The 24310-nt window shown below is 33.9% G+C and overlaps 3 protein-coding genes across 4 annotated transcripts; 1 reads left to right on the top strand and 2 right to left on the bottom strand.

Moving 5' to 3' along the window:
* The first annotated feature begins 1454 nt into the window (after nucleotides 1-1454).
* LOC133676696 (rhomboid-like protein 20) lies at nucleotides 1455-6604 on the top strand. 2 transcript variants are annotated; one of them, XM_062098417.1, is made up of 8 exons: nucleotides 1463-1686; nucleotides 1817-1917; nucleotides 2860-3000; nucleotides 3411-3477; nucleotides 4129-4280; nucleotides 4425-4526; nucleotides 5525-5647; nucleotides 6028-6604. In XM_062098417.1, exons 1-8 carry the CDS (start codon nucleotides 1662-1664, stop codon nucleotides 6193-6195), a joined length of 879 nt encoding a protein of 292 aa, XP_061954401.1. In that variant the 5' UTR covers nucleotides 1463-1661; the 3' UTR covers nucleotides 6196-6604. The 2 variants fall into 2 exon arrangements, with proteins under 2 accessions (XP_061954402.1, XP_061954401.1); XM_062098418.1 differs by lacking the exon at nucleotides 5525-5647 and having other exon boundaries at nucleotides 1455-1686.
* A 5809-nt stretch (nucleotides 6605-12413) lies between these two features.
* On the bottom strand, nucleotides 12414-16411 carry LOC133677709 (uncharacterized). Its single transcript, XM_062099838.1, has 7 exons — nucleotides 16255-16411; nucleotides 15699-16136; nucleotides 14996-15048; nucleotides 14726-14790; nucleotides 14532-14610; nucleotides 13814-14119; nucleotides 12414-12982 (listed from the first exon to the last, which is right to left on the bottom strand). The coding sequence occupies exons 2-7, from the start codon at nucleotides 16106-16108 to the stop codon at nucleotides 12828-12830; spliced, it is 1068 nt and encodes a 355-aa protein (XP_061955822.1). The 5' UTR covers nucleotides 16109-16136; nucleotides 16255-16411; the 3' UTR covers nucleotides 12414-12827.
* Nucleotides 16412-20150: 3739 nt separating this feature from the next.
* On the bottom strand, nucleotides 20151-23715 carry LOC133676717 (uncharacterized). The gene is made up of 6 exons (XM_062098440.1): nucleotides 23338-23715; nucleotides 22693-22785; nucleotides 22221-22454; nucleotides 21586-21688; nucleotides 21243-21472; nucleotides 20151-20654 (listed from the first exon to the last, which is right to left on the bottom strand). Exons 1-6 carry the CDS (start codon nucleotides 23658-23660, stop codon nucleotides 20435-20437), a joined length of 1203 nt encoding a protein of 400 aa, XP_061954424.1. The 5' UTR covers nucleotides 23661-23715; the 3' UTR covers nucleotides 20151-20434.
* Between the last annotated feature and the right edge of the window lie 595 nt (nucleotides 23716-24310).

A 24310-nucleotide genomic window follows, 5' to 3' on the forward strand; every position in this document is an offset into this window, starting at 1 on the left:
CTTAATTTCATGACTCAGGTTTGATAGGTTAACCTAAGTTGACTCAATTTATTTTTTAGTTAAACTTTGTTTTTAATTTTATTCTTTAACATTGAGATGATTGAGAATTAAATTTAATATTGTTTTTTTATTTGCTTTTTATAGGTTTATCATAGTTTCATGACATGAGTAGTGAATTTGGTCGATTAACCCGAGTCGATCTAATATATTATTGTTTTAATATTTTAAAAAAGATATCGTCTTGATTTTTCTAGTCAAACTATATTGTTATTGGTCATTCGGTTTATTGTTGAACATGCCAAGTTGATCATGTTACATCAATTTAATTCCCATATAGTCTAAAAATATTACACTAAAAAACACATTAATAACATTTAAATATTTTTTTAATCCAAAAAAATATTGATATGGTCCGCAACATAGTGCAACAATGATCTAATTAACAAGAACTAATTGGGAAGGGGAAATCATTGTTCCCCTCCTCACAAAGTACGGTTCATTGGAACATTACTTTGATTTTTTTTTAATTTTAGTTTTTTTAATCATTTTCATCATTTAACATTAGACTTATTGGGGATTTAAGTTTCATAATTTATTTCAGTTTACTTTCTATAAAATTATTTTAGTCTCATAACTTGAATCATGAGTTTTGCAGGTTAAATCGAGTGACTAGGGTTTTTTGTTTTTAATTTTTTTCCTTCAATTTCTTCCTTCACCATTTGAGTTGATTGAGAATTATGCTTTATAATTTGTTTCGGTTTGTTTTCTATGAAGTTATTCCAGTCTCATGATTAAAATCAAGGATCAGACAAGCTAAATCAAGTTGATCCATGTCTTTTTTGCTTTTTTTTTAATTGATTTTTTTAAATTTCATCATTCAATATTAGATTAATTGAGAATTGAGTTTCAGAATTTGTTTTAATTTGCTTTTTATAAAGTTATCTCGGTTTCATGATTTAGGTTTGACGGGTTAATCCAAACTGAATCAAGTTTTTTATCTTTTTTTGAATTTTTTTTTTAATATTGTATTGATTGAGAATTGAATTTGATTTACTTTTAAAATGAGATTATTACGGTTTTATGACTCGGGTCGTAGATTTTATATATAACTGATTCAAGTTATATTCTTAATATTTTTTTAAAAAAATATTATCTTGATTTTTTAATTAAATTATATATATATATTTTATTAATTATTTAATTTTTTTTGAATTTATCATTACATTATATTCTTGAAAATACATTATCAGCTTTTTAATTTTATTTTTTTTAAATTGATCTTGCATGAATTATAATATGGTAAAAAGTTCCCAGAGGAAAATGCCACGCATTGCTCTATAAAAAGTAAAAACACTCAAAATCTATTTTCCATACATTTTTATAATAGAATTTTTTTAAAAAAAAAAACGTTAGAAGAGTCTAGCATGTTCCACGTAAAAAAAAAAAAAACTTTGCCCCAAAATACAAAAATAAATAAAGAAAATTAATCAATCACCTTCCATTCCATCTCAATTTTCCATCTACCATCAACCTCTTCTCAGAACTCAATTTTTTTTTTTTTTTTAACTTTTAACCAAATCAAATACCCCCATCAACAAGAACGTAGAAATTAGTAGTTCGCCGTCGCCGTCGCTTGGTTGCTCCTCCTTTGACCCAGAAAGATGAACGGCGGCCCCTCTGGTTTCAGTGCGTAAACCAATTAACCCTCTTCCTCTCGTTTTGCCCCTTCATTTTCATTGATTGATGTTGTTGATATTGATATGCATCTAAATTTTATGGTTTTATTTTTATTTTTTGTGGGTTTGGTGATAAATAGACAATGCGCCTGTTACGAAAACATTTGTTATTGCAAGTGCAATTTTTACCATTTTCTTGAGGATCAAAGGTGGCCCTGACAAGCTTGGACTATCGTATCAGGTACATTCTATTGGCTTTACTGTTTTTCTTACGTGGGTTTTTGTTTTTGTTTTTTTACATTAGTGGTAGATTGATTGAAATCAGAGTCAGAATTTTTATTTTGTTTCACAAAAATATTAATAGTTTTCCTTTTTAATTTAAAATATTTAGTTTAGTTGTTAATTATCCTTGTTTTAATGATTTCTTTCTAAAAAGTTATAATTTTATGACTTAGAAGGTAAAATTAGAACTCAACTGGTTGCTGATGGGCATAGAAGAGTGAGGGAAGGAGAGTTTACAGTAGAATTTTAGATAAAATGGGATGATGGAGCATGTAGTTGGTTAGAGAATCTTGTGGGGTTGGATGGTTTTGTGGAACTTTGTTGATTTGGGAGTCGTGGTATTGGACATTATAGGATGTACAAGCTGGATTTTTTTGAAATTGACATAGTTATCAGATGGAAATTTCTGAGGAGTCAGCTCGGTAGCTTGATTTTGTAACATCCTTTGTTAGGATTGTGTGTACTGAAGTTGAATATCGACATGAGTATGGGTTTACTGGGGCCTCTGTGGCAGATATTTTATTTTTTATTTCTGGGGGGAGGTGGGGTCTGTCTAGCTATATCCCATGGAAGTATACTTGGGAGATTGAGGCATCTGTTTCCAGCAATGCAGGGTAACATCATGATTTTAGATGATATGAATGGATCTCTATATTTTAGTGTGAAATATCCATCTTTATATAGTTTAGCCTTATCAAATTATGATTCGATGAAGGTATGTGTTAGCCATGGTTGAAGATGTAAGATGAGTTAAAGGAGGAAAAGGATGTTAACCTTGTCTTCGTTATGTAGATGACTGTTAGCCATGGTCAAATTATAATGTTATGATGTATCTTGTGTAGTGGATCCTTGAATTTAAAAATGGAGCACACCTTACAAATTTTGTTTTTCTTTATGGCAGGATATTTTAAGGAATCCCCGTCTCTGGAAGTTAATTTTGTCAGTTTTTGCCTTTTCATCTACATCAGAAATGATGTTTGGACTATACCTTCTATATTACTTTAGGGTCTTTGAGAGACAGATTGGTTCCAACAAGTACTTGGTGAGTTATTATCATCCTAATTTGCTCATGCATTCTTTTGGATTGGGACTTGAGACAAATGTTCCAAATCAACATTATCAATATTTCTACACTTCAGATTTTGCATATCTCCATAATTCTGTGTGCTGTTACCTCTCACCGTTTTGTTTTTGATGAAAAAATTCTTAAGTTGAGAAACATGTCTCTGTTAAGATTCTGCTGCTTTAATCAGTAAATGAATATTTATTTGTCTTTCTTTTAAAAAAAATTGTGGCTCAACTTCTGCTTTGGTTTTTGCTCTCTATTTTCCAACAGGATTGGCCCTAGGAAAGAAATATAAATCTGATTGTGTTTTAGTGTGTGGTTTTCTTTCATTATCATATTTCTTCTCCTTTTTTTTTTGTTTATTGAAGTCTGCCCAAATTGTGCAGGTCTTTATTTTGTTCTCTGTGATAGTTTCATTACTCTTTGAGATCTTTGCTGTCGCACTCCTTAAAGGTATATGACGTCTATCCCTGTTTGATGCATTGTTATTTTTGAAAGTGCTTCTCTTCTTCATTAATCTTTTACACCTCAAGTATATAACCCGTGGAAGTTGTTGTAACTCCATTGTTACTGTAAAAACTAATTGGGTAAATTTGCTGCTATGCTATTTTCTTTTTGCTGAGCAATATAGTGATATACATTGCCTATTAGTTCTCTCTCCTCCTCTTCTTTTTTCCTTGATGTGAAGAACCTCAGTAGAGGTCACATTAGGAAGTTCCTGGGGCAAGATGCTAGATTTCAAATATATGGTTATTAATCATGGGTTGTGGTGACCACACTTCACTCCTGTTCTGCTGGATGATATTGACTTTATTGCCCCGGTCAAATGAGTGCTGCCTGCATGCCTTGTGCCATCTTCCAGCTTGTAGATACTTCATACCATCATTTACAATCCTTTGAATATGAAGAAAAATTTCAACATAATGTCCTATATACTATTTCTAAGGGTGCAAGTTTATTCTGCTGGCCGTGTCCTAGCAAAAATAAGAGCTTATTCATTTATTTATGCTCTTCATGCTTCTTTTATAGGTGATTTTTCAGAAAACGTTCTTTCTGCTGCATTACAATCATGCCCAACAATTAAATGTGTCTGTTTATATGCAGATCCTTCAGCCAATCTTCTGACATCAGGACCTTATGGTCTTATATTTGCTTCATTTGTTCCCTTCTACTTTGACATTCCAGTATCAACTCGGTTTCACATGTTTAGCAACCACTTTTCTGACAAGTCTTTCATATATCTAGCTGGTGTTCAGGTAAAAGAGAACACTTGCACTTTTCTATGTGTGAATGTGTTTGCCTTTCCCCCCCTTTTTGGTTTTGGTTTCGGTTTCTGCCACATCTGCCCCTTTGTTTTTCTTTCCAATACCAGAGATCCAATATCAGTTTTGGTTCTGCAGCTTCTTTTATCATCCTGGAAAAGATCAATCTTGCCTGGGATATGTGGTATCCTTGCTGGTTCCTTGTATCGTCTAAATATCTTTGGCATCCGCAAGGCAAAGGTAGGTTTTTTGGCTTCACCTCATATTTTCTGTAACTAAATGTCATCAACAATAGATGACAGCTTAGATTGTGAGGTTTCTATTCTTTAGGTCTTTGCTTTGTGTTGTAATGAAATTGGGTATCGTGAACTGGAGCTGATCAACTTAATTGAACTTCTTTGCTCTATGCTCAAAGATTTGTTAAGAAAAGTCCTCCATAGGAAATTGTTAGTTGGATCTGATTATTTGACATGAAGTTATTTGTATATGCACAAAGATTGGTTGAGAAGATTCCTCATAGGACATTCTGAGTTCTTGATTAACTTAACCGAACTTCTTTAATGTATCTATAAAGGTTGATTGGGAAAATTCCTCCACAGCGATTAAATATTAGATTAACTTGGTTCAGGTGTGTGATCATGTGGTGGTGTATTTTTCAGGTTTTCTGCATGCGTTATGAGGCTTGTATCTGAGCAAAAAGTTTTGTTATGGTTTTGATCTTCTATAGGTCTGATATTTGTGTAATTTGATCATTCCTGGACAGACCTGTTTGAGAGATTATTCGTGATAAAATCAGTTGAATTATGATTATCGTGAACCATAAGATCTTTGATCATCTCTGGCACTTGTTAGGGCTCTAAAATGTGAAGAAATGAGTTGTTTGCATGCGTGTGCAGGATATGCTTCAGCTTCTGTGCTCAATTTTTCTTCACAAAATTACAAATAACGATGTTTCCTTGTTTATTTGACCATCAAGTTTCTTTTTCTTCTTCTTAACTGGTGTATTCTTTTTCTTCTTCTTAATTGGTGTAGCTGACTTATTGACTTATTGACTTATTAAAGGAAACAAGTCAGTTTGCATCATTAGAAAGTATTATTTCCTGCCTCTTTTTCCCTTCATCTGTATTTTTATAATTAAAATTTAATAAAACATTCAAACTGTTCACAGTGTCAATTGCTAAAGCTGACTCGAAGCTATAAACTAATACTTCATTGTTGTCTACTCTTATCTGCTACAGTTCCCCGAGTTCATAGCTTCATTCTTCTCACAACTTTCTTGGCCGTCTACGGGCAGTCCACGAGGACCAACTACGAGGAATGTAACAGGAAGTGCACAATCCCATGCTGGTCGTCATGTGGAGGCAAGTCTCTCGATAACCCCCACCACCCTCCTGTCTCCCTCTTCAGCCTTCTCCCCTATTACCTTTACCATCATTTTCTTCATATTTCCTTCACCTTTTTTCTCCCCTCTGGAGACTGGAACCCGAGTTTGACTTTTATGAACAGATCGATTTCTTAGTATAGAAAGTCAATTTTCTTCAACAAAATTTTTGGGATGCCCAAGACTGCAAAACTAAGGAGTTGTCTTGTCCTTTTCTTTTCTTGAATCTTGCACTTGAAACTATAAATTCTTACCTCCGAAACTGCTATAGTGTGAATCAATTGCTTATATTGCATCAACATCACTTTGTTAGTTTAATTTAATTTATCCATAACAACTGATCTTTCTCGTTGGTTTCAGAGAACTTATCCTGCTCCCATGGCTCCTTCCACAGAGCCAGCAGAGGATGCCATTGCTACTCTGGTTTCTATGGGCTTTGATAGGAGCTCAGCTAGACAGGCACTTGTGCAGGCTAGGAATGACATCAATACAGCTACAAACATTCTTCTTGAAGCACTGTCCCACTAATTCATCGGTGCTGTGAAATGGAATCAGACTGTTAATTGGGAGATAAACCCATCAATAGTGACAGGGTGATCGATCTGATGAACTTATTTTGATGAGTAGATCAAGACCCGGGAATTCATCAAGGTGTTCCTGGCATCAATTTTTAGTGTTTTCCCTCGTGCTTATTTTATTCAGTGTCACGTTTGAGATTAGAAATTGTCACACCAACGTGAACCTGTACAATTGTTGACAGCGTATCTGAACACATGCATGTCATTGGGGGGTAAGTACATAGTTGTCTTCTCATACACTTGCGGCCTTTCTGATCAATTGATCTCGTATTTATGGGACATCTGATGAAAATGGTCGTGTTCATATGCTGACACAGTTGTAAATTTAGACTATGGAATGCTTTTGCAGTTTAGACGAAGTTATGTGAATCTTGTCAATTCTTCTCTGTCCAATGTATTTGTGCTGGTGCGTGTAACTGTGGCTGTGCTCATGTCCGTGCCCCTGTTCACCTACACATACACATACATGGCAACCCAAAGGGAACACCTCTTCTACTGCAGCCCGCACTCCACACTCTGATGTAGATCCTGCTGATAAGGTCCATTTATTCTTTAATTAAAAAGATTTACATATTGTCTTTCATTAATTAAATTTACGCCTTTTTTCTTCTTGGTTTTCTTATTTGTTTATTTACAAGCAGTGGGCTATTCACGACGATTCTTTACAACACACCACAACTTAGCCACCATGGTTTGAGACTGGCTATCCTAGGTTGCTTCAGTTCTTGATCGACATCCAACCCCGTCTATGCTAGATCCTGAAGAGCCTGGATTATTTTTCCAAGAGTTGTCTACTTGTCTCCATATCCTTTTTAACTTTTAATTATAAAAGAAATCGAACCTGATTACGGCAACATATCAGCTTTACCAGATGGCCCTGGGCGTGCTAAATCATTGTAATCACCGAAGATGGAATAATTCAATGAACTCAGAAGGAAGATAACTAGTATAGCATGGGCTGAAATATTGACTCATGCTGCAGCTCATCGTGGATGCAAAGAGTATCTCAAGTTCTTTGCGCGAGGGGTAACATTTTGTAGATGATACTGTGGGCTTCATTATAGAAAATAAAACGTTGATGACAACAGAACCAAAAATAATCAGCAGGAATGAAGCAACTCAATGCCCTGATGATCAAGAAGAATGAAACGAAACATGGTCTTAAAGATCTTAACACCGGCAGATTTAAGTCCTTGACCGTCATTTGCAAGATCTCTTTAACTTGTTGATGCCCAAAAAAAAAAAGAGAAATTGCAGAAGGCTAAGTGCAGAAGGCTAAGTGCAGAAGGCCAGTCATAATAGAACAAATCATTCAAGAAAATAAATTGTCTCAAAACTTCAAATCTCCAGCTGAATCTCCTCATCTGCGGGAAGGAATGCCTTACGCCTATAATACACATGAGCTTTGTTTAAGAACTCGGCTTGTACCAAAAATAATATGCATGACTTTTCATTCATTCTAAGTATTTATGCCCATACTTGGAAAGACATAGGTTAAAGACCAAGCAATAAGCACGACCATATTTACTATATTTGTTATTGTGATAATGATTGTATTTTAAAATATTTTTTATTTGAAAATAGATTGAAATAATTTTTTATATATTAACATATTAAAATGATTTAAAAAAATAAAAAATAAATTATTTTTCTTAAAAAATATTTTTGAAATGTAAACTCTCTCTCTCTCTCTCTCTCTCTCTCTCTCTCTCTCTCTCTATATATATATATATATATATATATATATATATATATATATATATATATATATATATGTTGTCCTCAACATGAACATACATGTCTGATGGCATGTGTGGAATGGCCTAGCCAGAAGGCCTACAAGCGAGATCTAGGAAGAGATAAAAAGGCTGATCTATTGGGAGGCAAGCTTAGCTCATCTAAAAAGACATTTTATGAGATGAGAATTGCCAAGGGCTAACTCATCTTCAAAGGCATCTTATGAGACGAGGATTATCAAGGGCCTATAAGAAACTAGATGCTGGTGAGTTTATTTAATGTGGGATTCTAACATCCCCCTCACACGATGCATGGATGGAAGACTAAAATAGTTTCTGATACCATGTTGAATTTAAGATAGAGAGGGAGGGAGCCTAGAGTGGCCTGACCTAAAAGAGCCGAAAGAACTATGAACAGTGAGTGTTTATGAGCTGCAGAAGCTTGAGTTATGGATACACCAAATCTTCAGGATATTCACGCATTGTACTGTTTATGAGTGAATTCGAGTTTGAATGTCTTCTTCTCTGGTCTCTCTCTCTCTCTCATTACAGCATTACATCCTTGATACGCGTGTTCTTCGTTTCCGTCCAGCAATAGAGAGCATCTTTTCAGCTTATGAACAAGTGCACGAACTCGATTCCTTGCTTCTTCTACTGCATTGATGTCTTCAAACAACTCTAAACGCATTCCACATCTAACCAGATATTCAATTGGAATGTCAAAATCTTCTGGAAATAAGCAACATAGCAAGAAGCAAGACCTGGCTTCCTTCGCTCCCAAGAAATGGAAAAACAGATTCTATTCCTCCTGCATTTCTGAGAAGGATGGCCTGCTTGGTGTTTTTAGTTGTAGAAGTGCAATATCTAGTGGTAAACCCCCACATTCATTTGCAACTTCTTTTTCTGTGGGTTGCCAATTAGGACTATCTATAGAATTACCTGCCATCTCCTGGAAAAAGTTCCCGAGCCTCATCTTCTGACAAGACTCAGATTGTGAAATTCCTTTGACTTTCCACCATACCGAGAACATCTCTGCTTCGTGATGTGAACATAACTTTGCACCATTTTGTGATCATTCCAGGAAGGGATTCCCATTGTCTCAAAATCAAGGTCTGTCCAAACATTCTAATACTAAAAGGAATATTTGTCTGCAATCCATTTTTCTCCTATGTTGTCTGTGGTCCTCCAAGCATGCTCTCCTCATCAAATTTCAGCCCCAATATTTGTATCAGTGACTTCACCTTGAACCTTCATGTAATCAGGGCTCCGGGACATGACTGCTATTACAACTACGTCAAACAGAAGCTCGTCTTCTACTCCTTTGATAACATCTTTCGCCATTGTAGTCTTACCCACACCCCTAATACCATGGATAGTACCAATCGTGCTGATCTTATCAATATTATCCTTCGAAACTTCCATGATTTCATTCACGACCAACATTCTGGATTTCAGGCCCTTGACCTCCAATGAATGAAGTTCCAACCTTCGGTGGAGGAGCATGATAAGATATTTGGGTGAATTTTCCATCTTCAAGGAGCTTAACCACTTACTTCTCCTTCTTCTTCTTAGCTTCCCTACTGAAGCAGTGATGCAGCTAAAGGTCTGGGCACTAACCTTGCAAGCTGTTAGCATTGACATCCTCTAGGCACCTTCCTAGCTATAACCCGGCCCATTCATTTCATCCACCTTCCTTAGCCAGCTTTCAACTTCAAGTGCCACGACAATATCCCCATTCCTCTTGCTTGCATCAACTGACAGTAGCACTCCATCATTCTCAACACTCAACTTCTCAAATTGATCTTTAAGATTCGTTATGTTAATATTGTAGTTAATCAGATAGCCAAACTGTCTTCCAATCGGTGCCTCAAGTATTCTCCATTTTTGCATGCAGCTTAAGGATTTTCATTTTGTAGAGTGCTTTGGGAGTGCAATTCAATCGTGTTTTTTTTTTAATTTTTTTTTTATATTCTTAGATTATTTTAATTTTAATGTGAAAAATAATTTTTTAAAAAATAATAAAAAAAAATATATTAATTTAATATATTTTTAAATAAAAAACATACTGTTTAAAAGCATTGATAAAGCTAACTAGTTGGGCTCCATCCTCCATATAATTTAGTAGCCACTTAGATAGAGTCTGCGCTACATCACCTGTTGATCCAAATTTTTCAATGTAAAAATAGATGCTAAGGTGATACAAGCGTTCTTAAAAAAGTGAGTCATTAACTTAATTATATATAATAAACTTAATTAATTCAAATAATACAAACAAAAAAAATAAAACGATAATAAATAAATTGACAATGTTAAAAAGTCTAAAAGGTCTCACTTGAGTCTATCCGGGTTAGTATATTAAATCTGTAATTTGGTTATAATACCAGAATAATTCGTAGAAAACAAACTGAATAAAATTATAAAGTTTAATTATCAAATAAGTCGATATTAAAGGGTGAAACTAAAAGAAAAATTTAATTAAAAATAATAACAAAAAAAAGATTTGATTCAACTTGCTAACCTTGCAATTATGGACATGAGATTATAATAACCTTATAGAAATGAGATTGAAAAAAAAAACACAAAGATCAATTCCCAATAAATCAAATGTTGAATGATAAAATTTTTAAAAAATCAATTAAAAAAAATTAAAGTCAACCCATGTTAATTTTCAAAACTCATGACCCTGGTCATGAGCCCGTGACTAACCCTACAGAAGGCAAACCCTAAAAAATAGCGAAACAAAATTTCAAATTATTAAAATATTAAGGAATGAAATTAAAAAAAATCTAAAACAAAAAAAATAAGAATTAAAAGAAGAAAGATTAAATTTGATATGAAAATAATTTGAAATCAAATATTGAGGGATGAAATTAAAAATATAATTTAGTTAGAAAAAGAAGATTAAAAATAAACAAATTTTAATAATAAAAAAATAAGGATCAAATTTGATTAAACTAAATTGCAAGGGGTGAGATTGAAAAAAAATCAATAAATAACAAAATAAATAACAATTAAAAAAATAAAAATCAAATTTAAAACAAAAAATAAATTAAATGACATCTTTAAATTTTAACTAGGAAAAAAAAAAAAAACCTACCGGATCTTAACCATAACACCAGTGTGCACACATACAGCACCAATAAAATGAAGACTTTGAGGCGCACTTGATGTTGTGGCCTAGTAGGGGAAGAGATTTGTTTCCTTCATCTGTATCCGGGTTCAATCTTTTATATGCATATTTGTCACTCTTGTAGTGCTTTACATGTTTACTGGACTTGCAGGATGTTCAGTGAATCTGATAACACTCTAAATTATTAAAAAAAGAAAAAACTTTGGGGCGCCTCCAACACGCTCTAAAAGTGGCATTTAGAGGTGATAGGTGAGGCTAAGTCACATGCGCCGTTAACTTGCTTGAACTTGGACATATTAGTTATTTTTTTAATAATATTTTTATTAATCAAAATACCTCTCATGTCAACTTTTTAAATATATATATTAATAATTTTTACACAGTATATTCGGAAAGTAAAGGGATTGAATTGTCCATAATATTGAAGGTCAATGAATTGAATTCTCCATAATTAATCTCGTTATTTACCTCTTAAAAAAACACCTCTCTGCCACAACAACAAGCTATTGATTTTCTATGAAAGAGTAAAATGATTTATAATGTTGCAGTGAATAGCCGTCTAGATGCACATTGAATTCTTCATGCATTTTAAGGGTTGTTTTAATGGCGTGACATCAATTTCTTGGAATTCTACCTTCACAGCCAGAACTAAAGGTACTATGTTAGATTTTTTAATAAGAAATGTAGAACTTGATAGGATTTAACTCTAATTAATTCATGTTGAGAAATTTTATGGTATTTATATAGCAGTTAGAACATCCTATTAATTATTTACAGGGATCCATTTTTTTATAAAATAAGATGGATATAAGAATAATAAAAAAAATTCTTAAGTGTAGATATTTATATATTTTCTGTGGATCATTGATTTTATTTTATATTTCTTCTTGTGTATGTCTTTTTAAAAAAAAAACATAAAAAAAATAATAAAATATCACAATTACTTGTATATATCATGTAGTTTCACTGAATTGCTAGGAATAGATAAAGGATTTTTACTTAGGCTGAGAATGCATAAAGGCTGACTTGTTGGCCAAGGGCATGGTTACCTGTTACAAGGCAAGTTCATTATACCGCAAAGACAAATTAAAATGACATAGGAAGTGAAGGGAACAGAAGCCAACATTACTTGGAACTGATGGAGTTTGTCGGTTGTAATCACTCCCTCAACAAGGGCTCGAATTTGATACCGTTTAGGCCATGCTGCACATGAACTGAAATGAAAGCAAAAGACTGATGACCCCATAAAAGCAAGAGAACAGACAACCCAATGAACTAAATAAAAGACGAAGAAACAAAGACTTCAAGCAATATAGCAAGCTATATAGATTGAACTTCGAAGTAAAATCAATTAGAAATATAAGGAGGCCTAGCCCTCGCTGTCCATTCATTTCTAGCCTTGTAATCTCTTTTTAAAAGACATTCTCAAACCACCAAGCAAAGCGGTCCAATTGTATGACCATATCATACAACAAATACGAGACATTATTTCACTTAAGTTACAAATCTGCGCCTCCAGCTCCTCAAAGATAGATCTCTGTGGGAATATGCATGGAAACTTCATAAAACGATGTGGGGGGTTTGCTCATTCTGTGCAAGTGCGGACTGGTGAGGAAACGGTATGCTCTCTTCAGATAGTATCAATTTCTCTGAGAAAACTGGACTTTTCTGCAGTCAAGACATATGACGCTAGCATCTTCTTTTGCCTCAAGGGTATTAGACAGTGCTAACATCCACTCGACTTTTATGTAGCTGAAAGGCTGGAGTAATCCAGCTCCCACAACTGCATTGGATACCTGACCAATTGAAGTAACCCAAACGAGCTTCGCAATGAGCACAGGACAACTTTCCCTCCAATGCACCTTCCTCAACTGGATAACAAGGAAGAGCTATTATATTAAGTGGGTATCGTTTCCAGCAAGTATGCACAAATTATAATTCCAAAAACCCGTGAACCAATTAAAAAGACATGCCCAGGGTAAGGCATAAACCAAGGATAAGGATCAATTGAGTTCTAGATGACGATGATGATCTGGAAAAGTCAAGTAGGATTTGGGAAAAACATGGATAATTGAAAAGCACTTATTTGGATCCTCTTTAGATAAAAACGGGATGCCAACAAATGCAATGCACCTATTTTTTTTTTTTTTGTAACAGGTATAAATTACGCATAATTCTCATGATAAATATTTCAAGATGCTTTCAAAAGTATTGTGTTATTTCCCCTAGATCATTCTCTCCTCTAGATCATTATGCCCTTGGCACATGGAACCGAGTTGTTTGCGTGGTTCATAATTTTCCCCAACTTCTATCAGTTAATGGTTTCCATTAGAAATCTCTACGCACTGAATACAAGGATGCCCTTTTCCAAAAGAGTGCATCACAATAGCTGCATAGGCCAATACATCTTCAAGACATAGCCACGTGGCTTTCATAAATGGATAATATTAAACCCAGAAATTATCTCAACTGATGATGAGAAGTACTTCTACAGCTAAGCAACACAATATGAGCATGGAGGTTGACCATTTGGTGGAAAAAACAAGTCAAGGATTTGAGAAATCTCTAGCAACTAGTGAGCCATTATAGCTCACTCAAAGTAAACCAATGAAGTTGCAATTAGTTATGTGTTTTCTTCTTTATGAATAAACTTAAAAATGTCCAATGGCATTGGAATTTCTACAAAATGAGATTACACATACCTCCTGTCATCCACTTCAGAGGCTCAACAAAAAGAGATGAACACTCAGACTCATCGGACTTGTTAAAGGGGTTGCCACTTTTCTGCTTGCCCCATGCAAAAGATGTCTCGCCCTCTCCTGGAACATGATCCACAACATTCTCCTGCAGTGCAACTACTCGACGGCATTTCTTGCAGCGGTATGCAGGAATAGCCTTTTTCCCTTCATTTGGAGATGCTTCTTCCTCAGAGGAAATTTGTGTAGGTACACCAGGATCTGCCCCAAATTTAGAACTGTCTATCTTCTCTCCACGGTTGTAAAACTCACCTGGAAGAATGGGGAAATTAATCCTTCACAAATTTTTTTTAAAACAATCACAGATTCAACATATCTAATCATTCTGTTTGTAACAGGAAAGAATATGTTTCCAACAGACATGAAAGATAGATCTATAATAACATTCCAGTTGGAAGAAATTTAAGAATGAAAATTTAATTGGATAAGTAGGAAAAGCATCAAATGCTCAATGCATGACCCCTTATGCTATGCCAACTCTTATATGCAGATTCACATTTTGGGAGCAACCACTCCATACAAATGCTCAAGGTTAAGGACGTACTAATGTCATGCCTCCAAAACTATGTTTATGCATAGCCCTATATTTGATGACCTGCTTTATCATACAAAAAAATAATTTACAAGAACAGCAAGTGAGGATCAATATACTAAGAACATGTACCCAATACTTTCAGGCGAAACCGCTTGTATATGGGACTAGCATGATCAACCTTGAACCCCATTTCCTCAAACATTTTCAACTGCAATGGGGGAAAAAGAATTAAGATCTATGACGATCACATTAGAAACTAATGTCTCAGAGTCACCATTAATGCATCCCAACAATCATATAGGTTTTTTAGGACCCTTGCATACCTGTTCTAAAAAGCCATCATTGGGACAAACAGACTCACAGCTTCGCCTTAGGGATTCAAGAGCATCTGCAGGGACAGATAGGGAAAAGATGAACAAGGAAAAGGATGAAATATTAAATAACTCAAAATTCAAAGAAACAACAACACGTATTTTTATGGTTGTCAGACAAAAGAGCCACCAGATTGTCAGAAAGTAAACAATGAAGGCCATCAGCATTAACCAATCAGCAGACCCAAAATACTCCAAAATAAAAAGTGGATGTGTTCAAACCTTCAAGAGACAACTGTTCAGTTTTCATCAAGTACGCTGTAATGATAGCTGCACTGCAAAGAAAAAAAAACGAAAGAAGGGACCAAACCATTAGGGCTTGACAATTCAGGGCAGGTCTTCTGAGCAATTTCCCAACACTCATCAATTGGGTCAGAAGATAACCTAAAACACTTCTTTTCTATTTTGATCCACTTCAGGATGATAAATCAATCAACTGAAAAATATCAAAACAGACTTCATGACCGTTTAAAATTAACCGAGAAAAAAGTCACAAATTTGCACATCAAATTCCAAGCAAGTAGACATGCAAAAATAAGGTAATGTTCTTTACCCCCAAACTATCCATTTCCATTCCGAACAAGTTTTCCAGATAATACCAACCATTGATGAAGCAGACTTCACCGATGGATCCAAAATACAGTTCATACTATATGCAAGAATCAGAGTAATGTTTTTCATCCCAAAATATCCATTTCCATCTAGAACAAGTTTCGTGAATAATACCCAACCATTGATGAAATGGACTCCTCTGGTGTGTCCCAAACACAGTTCATACTATTCCAGAAAATCATTCGGGAGAAGAAGCATTGCATTTCAATATTAACTTAATCCAAAATTAAGGGCAATATTCATTAATTTAAATAAAAATAATACAGAAAATCATCATCATTATCATGAAAAATGACAACAATTTATCATATACCTTCTCGAAACGCCAGCAAAACAATGCACCAAAACAGCTCCTTCTTTTCTACTCTTCTCAATAAAATCCAAACAAACATCCAAATAATCCAACAAATCCTCACTCTCCATATCCCTAATCGGCACCGCCATTCTCACCAGTTTCAAATCCTTCCCTGCATACTCTAACCCATACAAAACCTTATTCGCCGCCAAACAACTCCTCCACTCATCCTCACCATCACCCACGCACACTTTCTTTATCTCCTTCGCCGGGATTACCACACCGCTTCTCCATTCCGTAAAGAACGATATAGACACGGAACTTAAGACAGATAAAATATGCGTTATTTCCGAACTTCCGTTTTGCAGAACCTCAGCCGCGTCGCTTATGTTTCCGATGAAAAGATTCTCGCGTACAAGATACGGCATCACAAAAAAAATCCAAGCTTATTTTCTCCTGCAAAAAACTAAGGAATTCTAAGCAAAGGAGAAATAAATAAATAAAGAACTATGATAAAAATGATAACCTTTTGGATTAATTAGAAATTAGTAATCAGAGAGGATTTTGAGATGACCTGAGAAGGAATATTCCGGGGAAGGATTGAATCTTCTTTTTCGTGCTGATTTTTATCCTCGGCTACGGCTGCTGCGAGATTTGAGACTGTGGCAGGAATTTATATGAGGTGGGTTAGCACGTGCGAATAACTGATCTGGTACGTGCGAGTGAAAGTGGGGCTTTTCGACCTGGCAGGAGATGGAAGGGGTGGTCTTTTTTTCGTGTAAAGCATCCCGCCATGCACTTTCGGTTGAGGGGAAATGACGTGGAAATATCAGGACAGGTGGTGGAGATTGATTGGGGTTCGAGTCTTGTGTGTACCACGTCAGATATTTTCTTTTCTTTTCTTTTCTTTTTGGGGTCTTTGCTCTTATATTTAGAAGACCTAACCCATGGTCGACATGATCTAAGAACAAGGAAGCTGATAAAGTGAATTGTATCGAGTTAATTTCAATTTTTAAAAAAATAAATAAGTTTAGAAAAATAATATTTTTTTAAAATATTAAGAGTTTTTATTAATTTCAATTTTTATCAAATTTTGAGTCATCATAGCAAGCAAGCCGTCAAATCAAATTGTTCTTGTAACTAAGCTTTAGAAGCTGCTAAAGACTATTTTATGCAGATCAAGGGCTAGAAACCGAAGTAGAACAATCCTTTGGCTAGGAATAATTAAGATGAGCTCGCACTAAACATTTCGATTACACATCTTAATGTATTATTGAGTCTCGAGAGATAAGAACACAATGTCATGCATCATCTATGTATAGCAAGCATCTTTGCCGTTGGTTATTTCATGGTAACATGATAATGACAATCACCAACATATCTCTCATTCTTATTACTTTTTCAATGTAAAAAAAAAAAAAGTTGTCTTATTCAAAACCCCAATTATAAAATCCCCTCTCCCCCACTTCACGCCTCAAAACGCACCGTTTGTATAGAGAAAGAGGCGCTTTCACATCTTCTTAACCCGAAATAAAATGGCTGGGGAGAGGAAAGGTTCCTTTTTTAGGGTATTCCTGGAAACAAATCCAGTGAAGACGACGTGGGGTCTATAGCTCAGAGGATTAAATCACGTGGCTACGAACCACGGTGTTGGGGGTTCGAATCCCTCCTCGCCCGTAACCGGCCAAAAAAAAAAGGACCCACTAATGAATTATATTGCAACTCGACTCATACTATGAGGTATTTTAACTTTTCTCGTCTCGATGTAACTGCATTATAGTTTCTACATTTAAAGTAAACTGACGTGATTAAGATCTATAAATTCTTTAAATTACAATGTAAATAAAAAGATTTAAGGATTCATTCTTCAACGAATTCATTAACACATACATATTTTTCTCTTATTTCATTTGTACATTACTTCATTTCTTACACTTATTAGCTCTCGAGTATTGAAAGGTTCACAGTTTTATGAAAGATTTGTTTTTGCAAGAACTAAGAAGCTCGAATATAAATTTTATATTCAAGCTCATACACTTCAGCTTAAAATATATAACCGATGAAAATATTCATTCAACCATAAAGTTTTTTATTCCTCCATTAATATTCATGATATTTATTATTTTGAGATTAAAATTTAAACTCAATTAGAAAATGAGGAAGTGAAGTTTCTAGCGAATGTAATGCCTGTGTTCAATAATTAAAAATAAATAAATAAATAGAGAAAGGATTGCCTTGATTTTTTCACATTAACATGAGAAAACGACGTGTCTTTAGTAGTTGTGGGAGAGAAAAAGCTGTACGTGTACAGGCAAAGCGACATGATCATGTGTCGTCATGTCGTACAAAGAAAGTTGCATCCCATTATATGAACCGTTAAAAGAGGACATCAAACAATCGATTCTATCATGTCGACCGAATAACAACAAGCCACGTGCCAAATTATGCCACTCATGATTAAAGCCACCATTTAGACTTTCCATGGCTCCTGGGTCATCTCCAAAAGATGCGCCGAATTAAATCAAAAAATAAATAAATAATATTAATTTGACTTTTCAATACTTGATTTAGATATATTTTTAAAAAATATTAAATAAGATTTTAAAATACAATTTTTTTAGAAATACTATTTTTTTATATCTGGTAAAAATATCAAAACCTTACAGAATACTATTCATCATAATAGTTTTTCTTCATTATTTTTTCCCTTTACTTTTTTTAAATTTATAATTTTTTTTATTTTTCATAAAACTATTTTAATCTCATAACTCATTTTATGAGTTTCATAGGTTCATAATTTGAATTATTTTTTTATTTTTTAAAATTAATTTTTTTATTTTTATTTTTTAATGCTATATTAATTGATAATTATTCAGGTTTTTTTAGACTCGTTAAATTTTTCAAATCATATTAAATTATTAAAATAATTTTATATCACATATATTAAAATACAATAAAATTTTTAAATAACCTTTTATCGTTGTAATGCACATAAAAAATAATATTTACACTATTTAAAAATATATATTATTAATTTGGCTCTTATAAACAGCATCTCTCCCCGCAGATTCTCACAAGGTGACAATCCATGCATCATCATTGTCCAACTTGTCACCATTTCAATTCTCAATCTTGAGATAACATGGGATGATGTAGATGCGCTCATGATTGATGTGCACCATGTGACATGACACACCATCATGGGCCTCCTCCATCTCCCTTCAATTATAGGCACAATAGATATAGGAATTTCAAAACCTAAGAGTCTAAACTCGGATTTAATTTTAGTTAAATCAAATAACTTGATCAATTTTGTCCAACTCCATTGTTAATCATGTCAAACTCAATTATATCAACAACTAAGAAGAAACAAAACACTATATTTTAATAAAAAAATAATTAGTTTAAGTTTGTACTAACTCAAATTCTAAATTTCTTTTTACAACTACGATTAAAATTTAAAAAGATAAAAAGGAAAAAGAATGCAATATATTATCCTTTTAATACAAAAAAATAAATATATATTAGATAAATGACCCGCATTACATCATAGACGAGGTTAAACTTTTTTCCTAACATAAAAAAAATATTCAAGTAACGTCAATGTTTTTAAATAAATAAGAAAAATATGAGACTCGGGTCATTAGCTTAATTGAGTTCAATAAAATCAGTTAATTTAATAATATGATTTAAAAAAAATTGACAATAAATAAAGCAATTTTTTTTACAATAATCAACTATAAAAAATGAGATACTAATATTATAATTAAAAAAAAAAAAAAAAGTCTCTTGAAGACTCAACATAGCTCCGTCATGAACTCCACCCCATCATAAAAAAGCAGCTTATCAAGACAACAATTAAATAGTTTTTTTTTATTTTTAAAAACAGTTTAGTTATTTTATTATGCTTTAAAAAGATAAAAACACCAAGGCCTGATTAATTTAATAATAACTAGTAAACATAATAAAAAAGATTAAATGACCCCCAATAAACAATCAAATCATTTTGTTTAAGGAAAAACAAATGGATTATTCCGCTAGTACAATGAAACCCTGATACGTATCCTTCTTTTTTTAATTGCTACACAACAAATAGGTGAACTTGTGAGCTGACACAACCAACAATGAATATTGCCTTCTTCCTCGCTCATATATGGCCTCATCTCCATCGAGATTACAGTAACTTCACAAATGGAGCTCATGGAAAGACAATACGAGACTTTCCAAAATGTTGATGAACTCAAACCCAAAACCTTAAGATGAATGAGTAACCCGTGCAAGAACTTAGTAAAATATATTGATCTCCCATTTTAGTTATTGTCACATGGTCCAAGATTTGCGTATAAATCAAGAAGTATCTACCAGATGATACTCGGGACATGCCCGTTGCGAAACAGGGATGGGCTGTGAATTTAACAAGGGAAAGAAGGTCGAAGATAGGGGCTAGGGTTCCTCTTTTCTCTACAAAACTTATGCACAATAACAATCAACATAATACGAAACCGCATACAACCTTGTACTAAAACTCATATAGCTCACAATATACACTGGCAAATTAATAACCCTCTCACAACCAACATCACGCTGATTCTCCTCAACAAAGCTACGAGATTCATCCATGATTAGCGATCCAGGCGTATACCATAATGTCATGTGAGAATGACCATATATGCAAGAATGGCATGCAAGGAGAAAATTCGAGGGCTGGATTGGTAACAGGAAGTGTAATGGTCATGAATGCTTTATCAACTTCCTTACTCTACTTCATCCATGGTATAAACAGGTAATTGCCATGACTTGGTATTCTTCTTTGGATCGTCGGTGAGGCTAAGATCATTATCAACTTCCTTGAATGTTTTAATGAATGTTTTGGCACCCATCAGAATAAGCCTTTCAATCATAAATAATTGATAGTTGTTCTCAATCACGGGATCCAGGATTCCGCTGTAGTTAGATGAATATGCCAATTTGTATCTGCAAAATTTGAGCCACCAAAGTTCAACGTCAACTTCACCATCATATAAAAATTACAACGAAACTCTATTTAGCATTTTTTTTAAAGAAACAAAAGTCTCTTCCAATTGCTGAAATGGTGGCAGAGATTTTCTACAAGATCAAAGATATCTCTTAAAAGGCATGAAGAGAGAGGAGTCAATTACAGAGAAAAAGTAAGTATTGACTACAAAAAAACTCACTGCAGCCATGCATCAAAACCATGTTCAACAATCAGATACAACCAACTTAATCAATGAGAAAATAGAAATGTCATACCAAGCATCCACACCAGTTGAGTTAATCATGCTATTACTTCTGGATGTTTTTTTTTTCCATGAAAAATTAGCAAGTTGCAATTAAGTAGTACTTAGAGAAACACAAAAATTAACAAAAGGATACAGAATCGTGAATTTATTTCTCCATGCATCAATGCTCATCTCTAATTTATTCTTTTTGAGAGTTTTCAGAACTGTTAGTATAATCTGTCATGGCCAAATCATTTGTGCTACTTCACAGCTAAGAATTAGAGACTATAATTTTCATTTTTTTAAGTTTGAGAAGGTTTACCTGACAGCGAGAGGTGAAAAGAATCCCGGTGTCTTCTCATTTGAAGCAATAAAAAGAGTTCGTCCAGGTGGAACCCATTTTTCAATCCTGTGGAGTATAAACTCTGGACGTGTATCCCTGTCAAGATGAGGATGTAGGGTCCTATAAACACCAAACCTGTCCTTCCTGGTTTTTATTTTATCGCCTCGACGAACATGCATGGAATCATAATCACCAAGAAGTGCTATAACCTGTCCACATGAGATCAATTGCAGGTTAATCAAAACCTGTTTTAAAAGAAACACAAGCAGACAAATGGTGTAAAACAAGCAAAGAGAAATTAGCAATATCAATTATTAAAGACCTTATCCGCAGCATCCCTTAAACTTTGTGATGCCATTGTAGGAAGAAAGGAATATGGCAACATTATAGCACTGCGGTTGTTTCGGTCCTTGCATTCCATGAACCTGAACGGCTATCATGATTAGGGCCTAGAAATAAATATGCAAGATCCATGAATCTTGGAGACAAGTTATGTTATGACAAACAGCTACACTGAAAATAATAAGTGAAAACTTTTCTTTTTCTTTTTCCATAACCATAGCAGTCACGAATCTTTTCCTTTTCATTTCCCCTCCAAATAGAGTAGTCCGCTTTCTATCCAACATTGGCTTATTAAAACGGTTCAAGTCACTAAACCACTTGAAGAAAAACCAATCTTTTCATCACAGCCAGGCATTTTAGTCTGTTTCAGAACTCAAGAAAAAATGTCAACAAATTTTGTGTTTCAAGAACTATATTCATATTAATTGTGAAATTTCAAAAGCAATGCAGGAGAACTATCATTATTTACTCTACTCTTAAACTATTATCCAAACAAAAATACCAATTTTTCTTCCCACAATCACCACTACCCAATTTTCAAACAGCTCCTTTTCTTTTGAGACATTCAAAGAGAAAAAAACATGAGAAAGCCAAAAGTATAGCTGCATTCAATACCATGAAAGAGGGCTTGCTGTTCGATTAATGAGCAAGAGGTTCAAGTAGTGACTATTCTCTTTGAGATCAACCCGACTTATTCCTTCCACATGGGCCACTCCTCTAGCTCCCAACCTCATACTCGTCGATAGTACCCGAAACCAATCTTTTGAGTTGTCTAAGATTACAGGTACGGTTTCTGATATGAGATCCATATCATACAAAGTGTCCATGGCACAAGAGCTTTCAGCCCACCTGCCAAATAGAAGGAAGGAAGTTCAGATCATAGAACTTTTTTAAATGTATTCATTGATAAAAATGGAGGCAACCTGTTAATTCAAATAAATATTTCTTTTCATAAGAATTGAAAAGCAAGCATAATAAAGAAACGGTTATTGCACCCCGTACAAGATGTTGGATTTAACACACTAGACGCAACAGTTTAGCTCTGGCAACAACAACAGTCCACATAATAGAAGTTCAATAAACTTGCCTTTCCTCTGGATTCAACTTGCCAGACTGATGAAGGATCCCCTTCTTATTGTGTATTGGATTGATACATATCCTTGAAGGCATCACAAAAGTTCTGCAACAAGATAATACTGCAATATAAGAAACATGAAAAAACAGACAATATCAACTCTGCAGCATCTAACCATACTAACCTTTACAGCTAAAAAATCCACAAAAAATATAGTTTCAATAAATCATAATTATTGGCTCATTTAATCACCACACACATTGAATCAATCCTTGGCATTTCCTTCATATTTCATTTGCCCCCCCCCCCCCCCCCACCAAAGAAAAAAAAAGAAGCACATTTCAACAAGTTCCTAAAAAATAAAATAATAATAATAATAATAATTATAGCAACTCAAGCCCCTAAATCCCAAACAATCTAGGTGCATAATACAGTTTCTTAACAAGAGTCTCACGTGATCCAAAATTTGCTTATTTCAGTTAATCCAACTTCAATGTCATTAACACCTAAAACCCCCATAACTAAGCAGGTAATATCCAAAATCAATTCGATAGAAACAGAGCATAAAACCTAATACCAACAAAAAAACACCAAATCCAGTAACATTTGAACACAAAAAAACATAACTTTATACACATAGCAAAAAGAAAAACACACCTATTCAAGAACATGGCTTCTTCAAGAGCACACCTAAGACTAGACTCTTGATGACCCAAACCTTCACAAGACTCACAATGTTTACCAGGACAATCAATTCTGCTACCCCAATACAAGTACTTCTCATGAATTGTGTGCTGTCTATAGGGTTTTGGTAAGTTCTTTAAGGTTTTTGGAGATGAAAAAGAGAACCCATTTGTGGAAATTAGTGAAGAAAACAAGCACAATAATGCAATGGCTAAGATACAAAGTATTAAAGTGAGAATTGGGGATCTGAGTTTTGTTAAAGGTTTTGGCTTTAGGGGTTTGTTTATTTTTGCCATTGAAAGATTGAAGTTGCAGGTAGAGGGAGAGGGAGAGGGAGATTTAAGAGCTGAGTGTGAAGAGTGTTATTATTGGTTAACCTTAGATTTTTAGATTTTGCCTGCCAGGTCAGCATTAGTATTTTTACTGGGCCGTTAAATTGAGTGATTTTTTTCTTAATATAATAATAATTAAACTCACCCGGTCGTCCCAGCACAAGGCCCAGATTAGGCAATTTAATCCAAGCCAATAAAAAAATTAAAATAAAATCAAAGCAATAATTTTTTAATTTTTTAAAAGTAAAATCAAGTTTTGTTTTAACTGAGCCAGTCTAATCTCTACTTAATCCATTGTGTCAATTGAGTCAACTTTGAGTTGATATTTTTTTTTTGACACTTGGCTCATGCTTAGGGATGAGTTGGCTAGATTTGGATTAACTCATACCGAGTTTAATGATAATAGTTCATTACCGAGTCAAGTAATTATTTAATTAAAATACTTAATTATTTTTTAAGGTATTCTCGTAATAATTTAAACTTTGAAGAATATTAAATCTAATTTCCTTATGTTTTTAGAGCATATGCATATTAACTTGTATATTCATGTTACACTATGGAGGACTCAAACTTGATTTTTATTTTCATAAAAATATTTTTTTTATATTAATATA

Source organism: Populus nigra, chromosome 17 (assembly GCF_951802175.1).
Source record: "Populus nigra chromosome 17, ddPopNigr1.1, whole genome shotgun sequence".
Lineage (NCBI taxonomy): Eukaryota > Viridiplantae > Streptophyta > Magnoliopsida > Malpighiales > Salicaceae > Populus > Populus nigra.

Bases quoted from the DNA above. Each gene is read 5' to 3' on its own strand.
- LOC133676717 (XM_062098440.1), bottom strand. From the start codon at position 23,660: ATGGCAAAAATAAACAAACCCCTAAAGCCAAAACCTTTAACAAAACTC. The intron at 22,786-23,337 runs GTGTGTTTTTCT...ATCTTGTTGCAG, and splicing joins GAAGCCATGTTCTTGAATAG to AACTTTTGTGATGCCTTCAA. The intron at 22,455-22,692 runs GCAAGTTTATTG...TCTATTTGGCAG, and splicing joins AAGTTGAATCCAGAGGAAAG to GTGGGCTGAAAGCTCTTGTG.
- LOC133677709 (XM_062099838.1), bottom strand. From the start codon at position 16,108: ATGCCGTATCTTGTACGCGAGAATCTTTTCATCGGAAACATAAGCGAC. The intron at 15,049-15,698 runs GTATATGATAAA...TTTTCTTTGCAG, and splicing joins TTTGCTGGCGTTTCGAGAAG to TGCAGCTATCATTACAGCGT. The intron at 14,120-14,531 runs GTACATGTTCTT...CCATTCTTCCAG, and splicing joins GTTTCGCCTGAAAGTATTGG to GTGAGTTTTACAACCGTGGA.
- LOC133676696 (XM_062098417.1), top strand. From the start codon at position 1,662: ATGAACGGCGGCCCCTCTGGTTTCA. The intron at 1,687-1,816 runs GTGCGTAAACCA...GGTGATAAATAG, and splicing joins CGGCGGCCCCTCTGGTTTCA to ACAATGCGCCTGTTACGAAA. The intron at 4,527-5,524 runs GTAGGTTTTTTG...TATCTGCTACAG, and splicing joins TTGGCATCCGCAAGGCAAAG to TTCCCCGAGTTCATAGCTTC.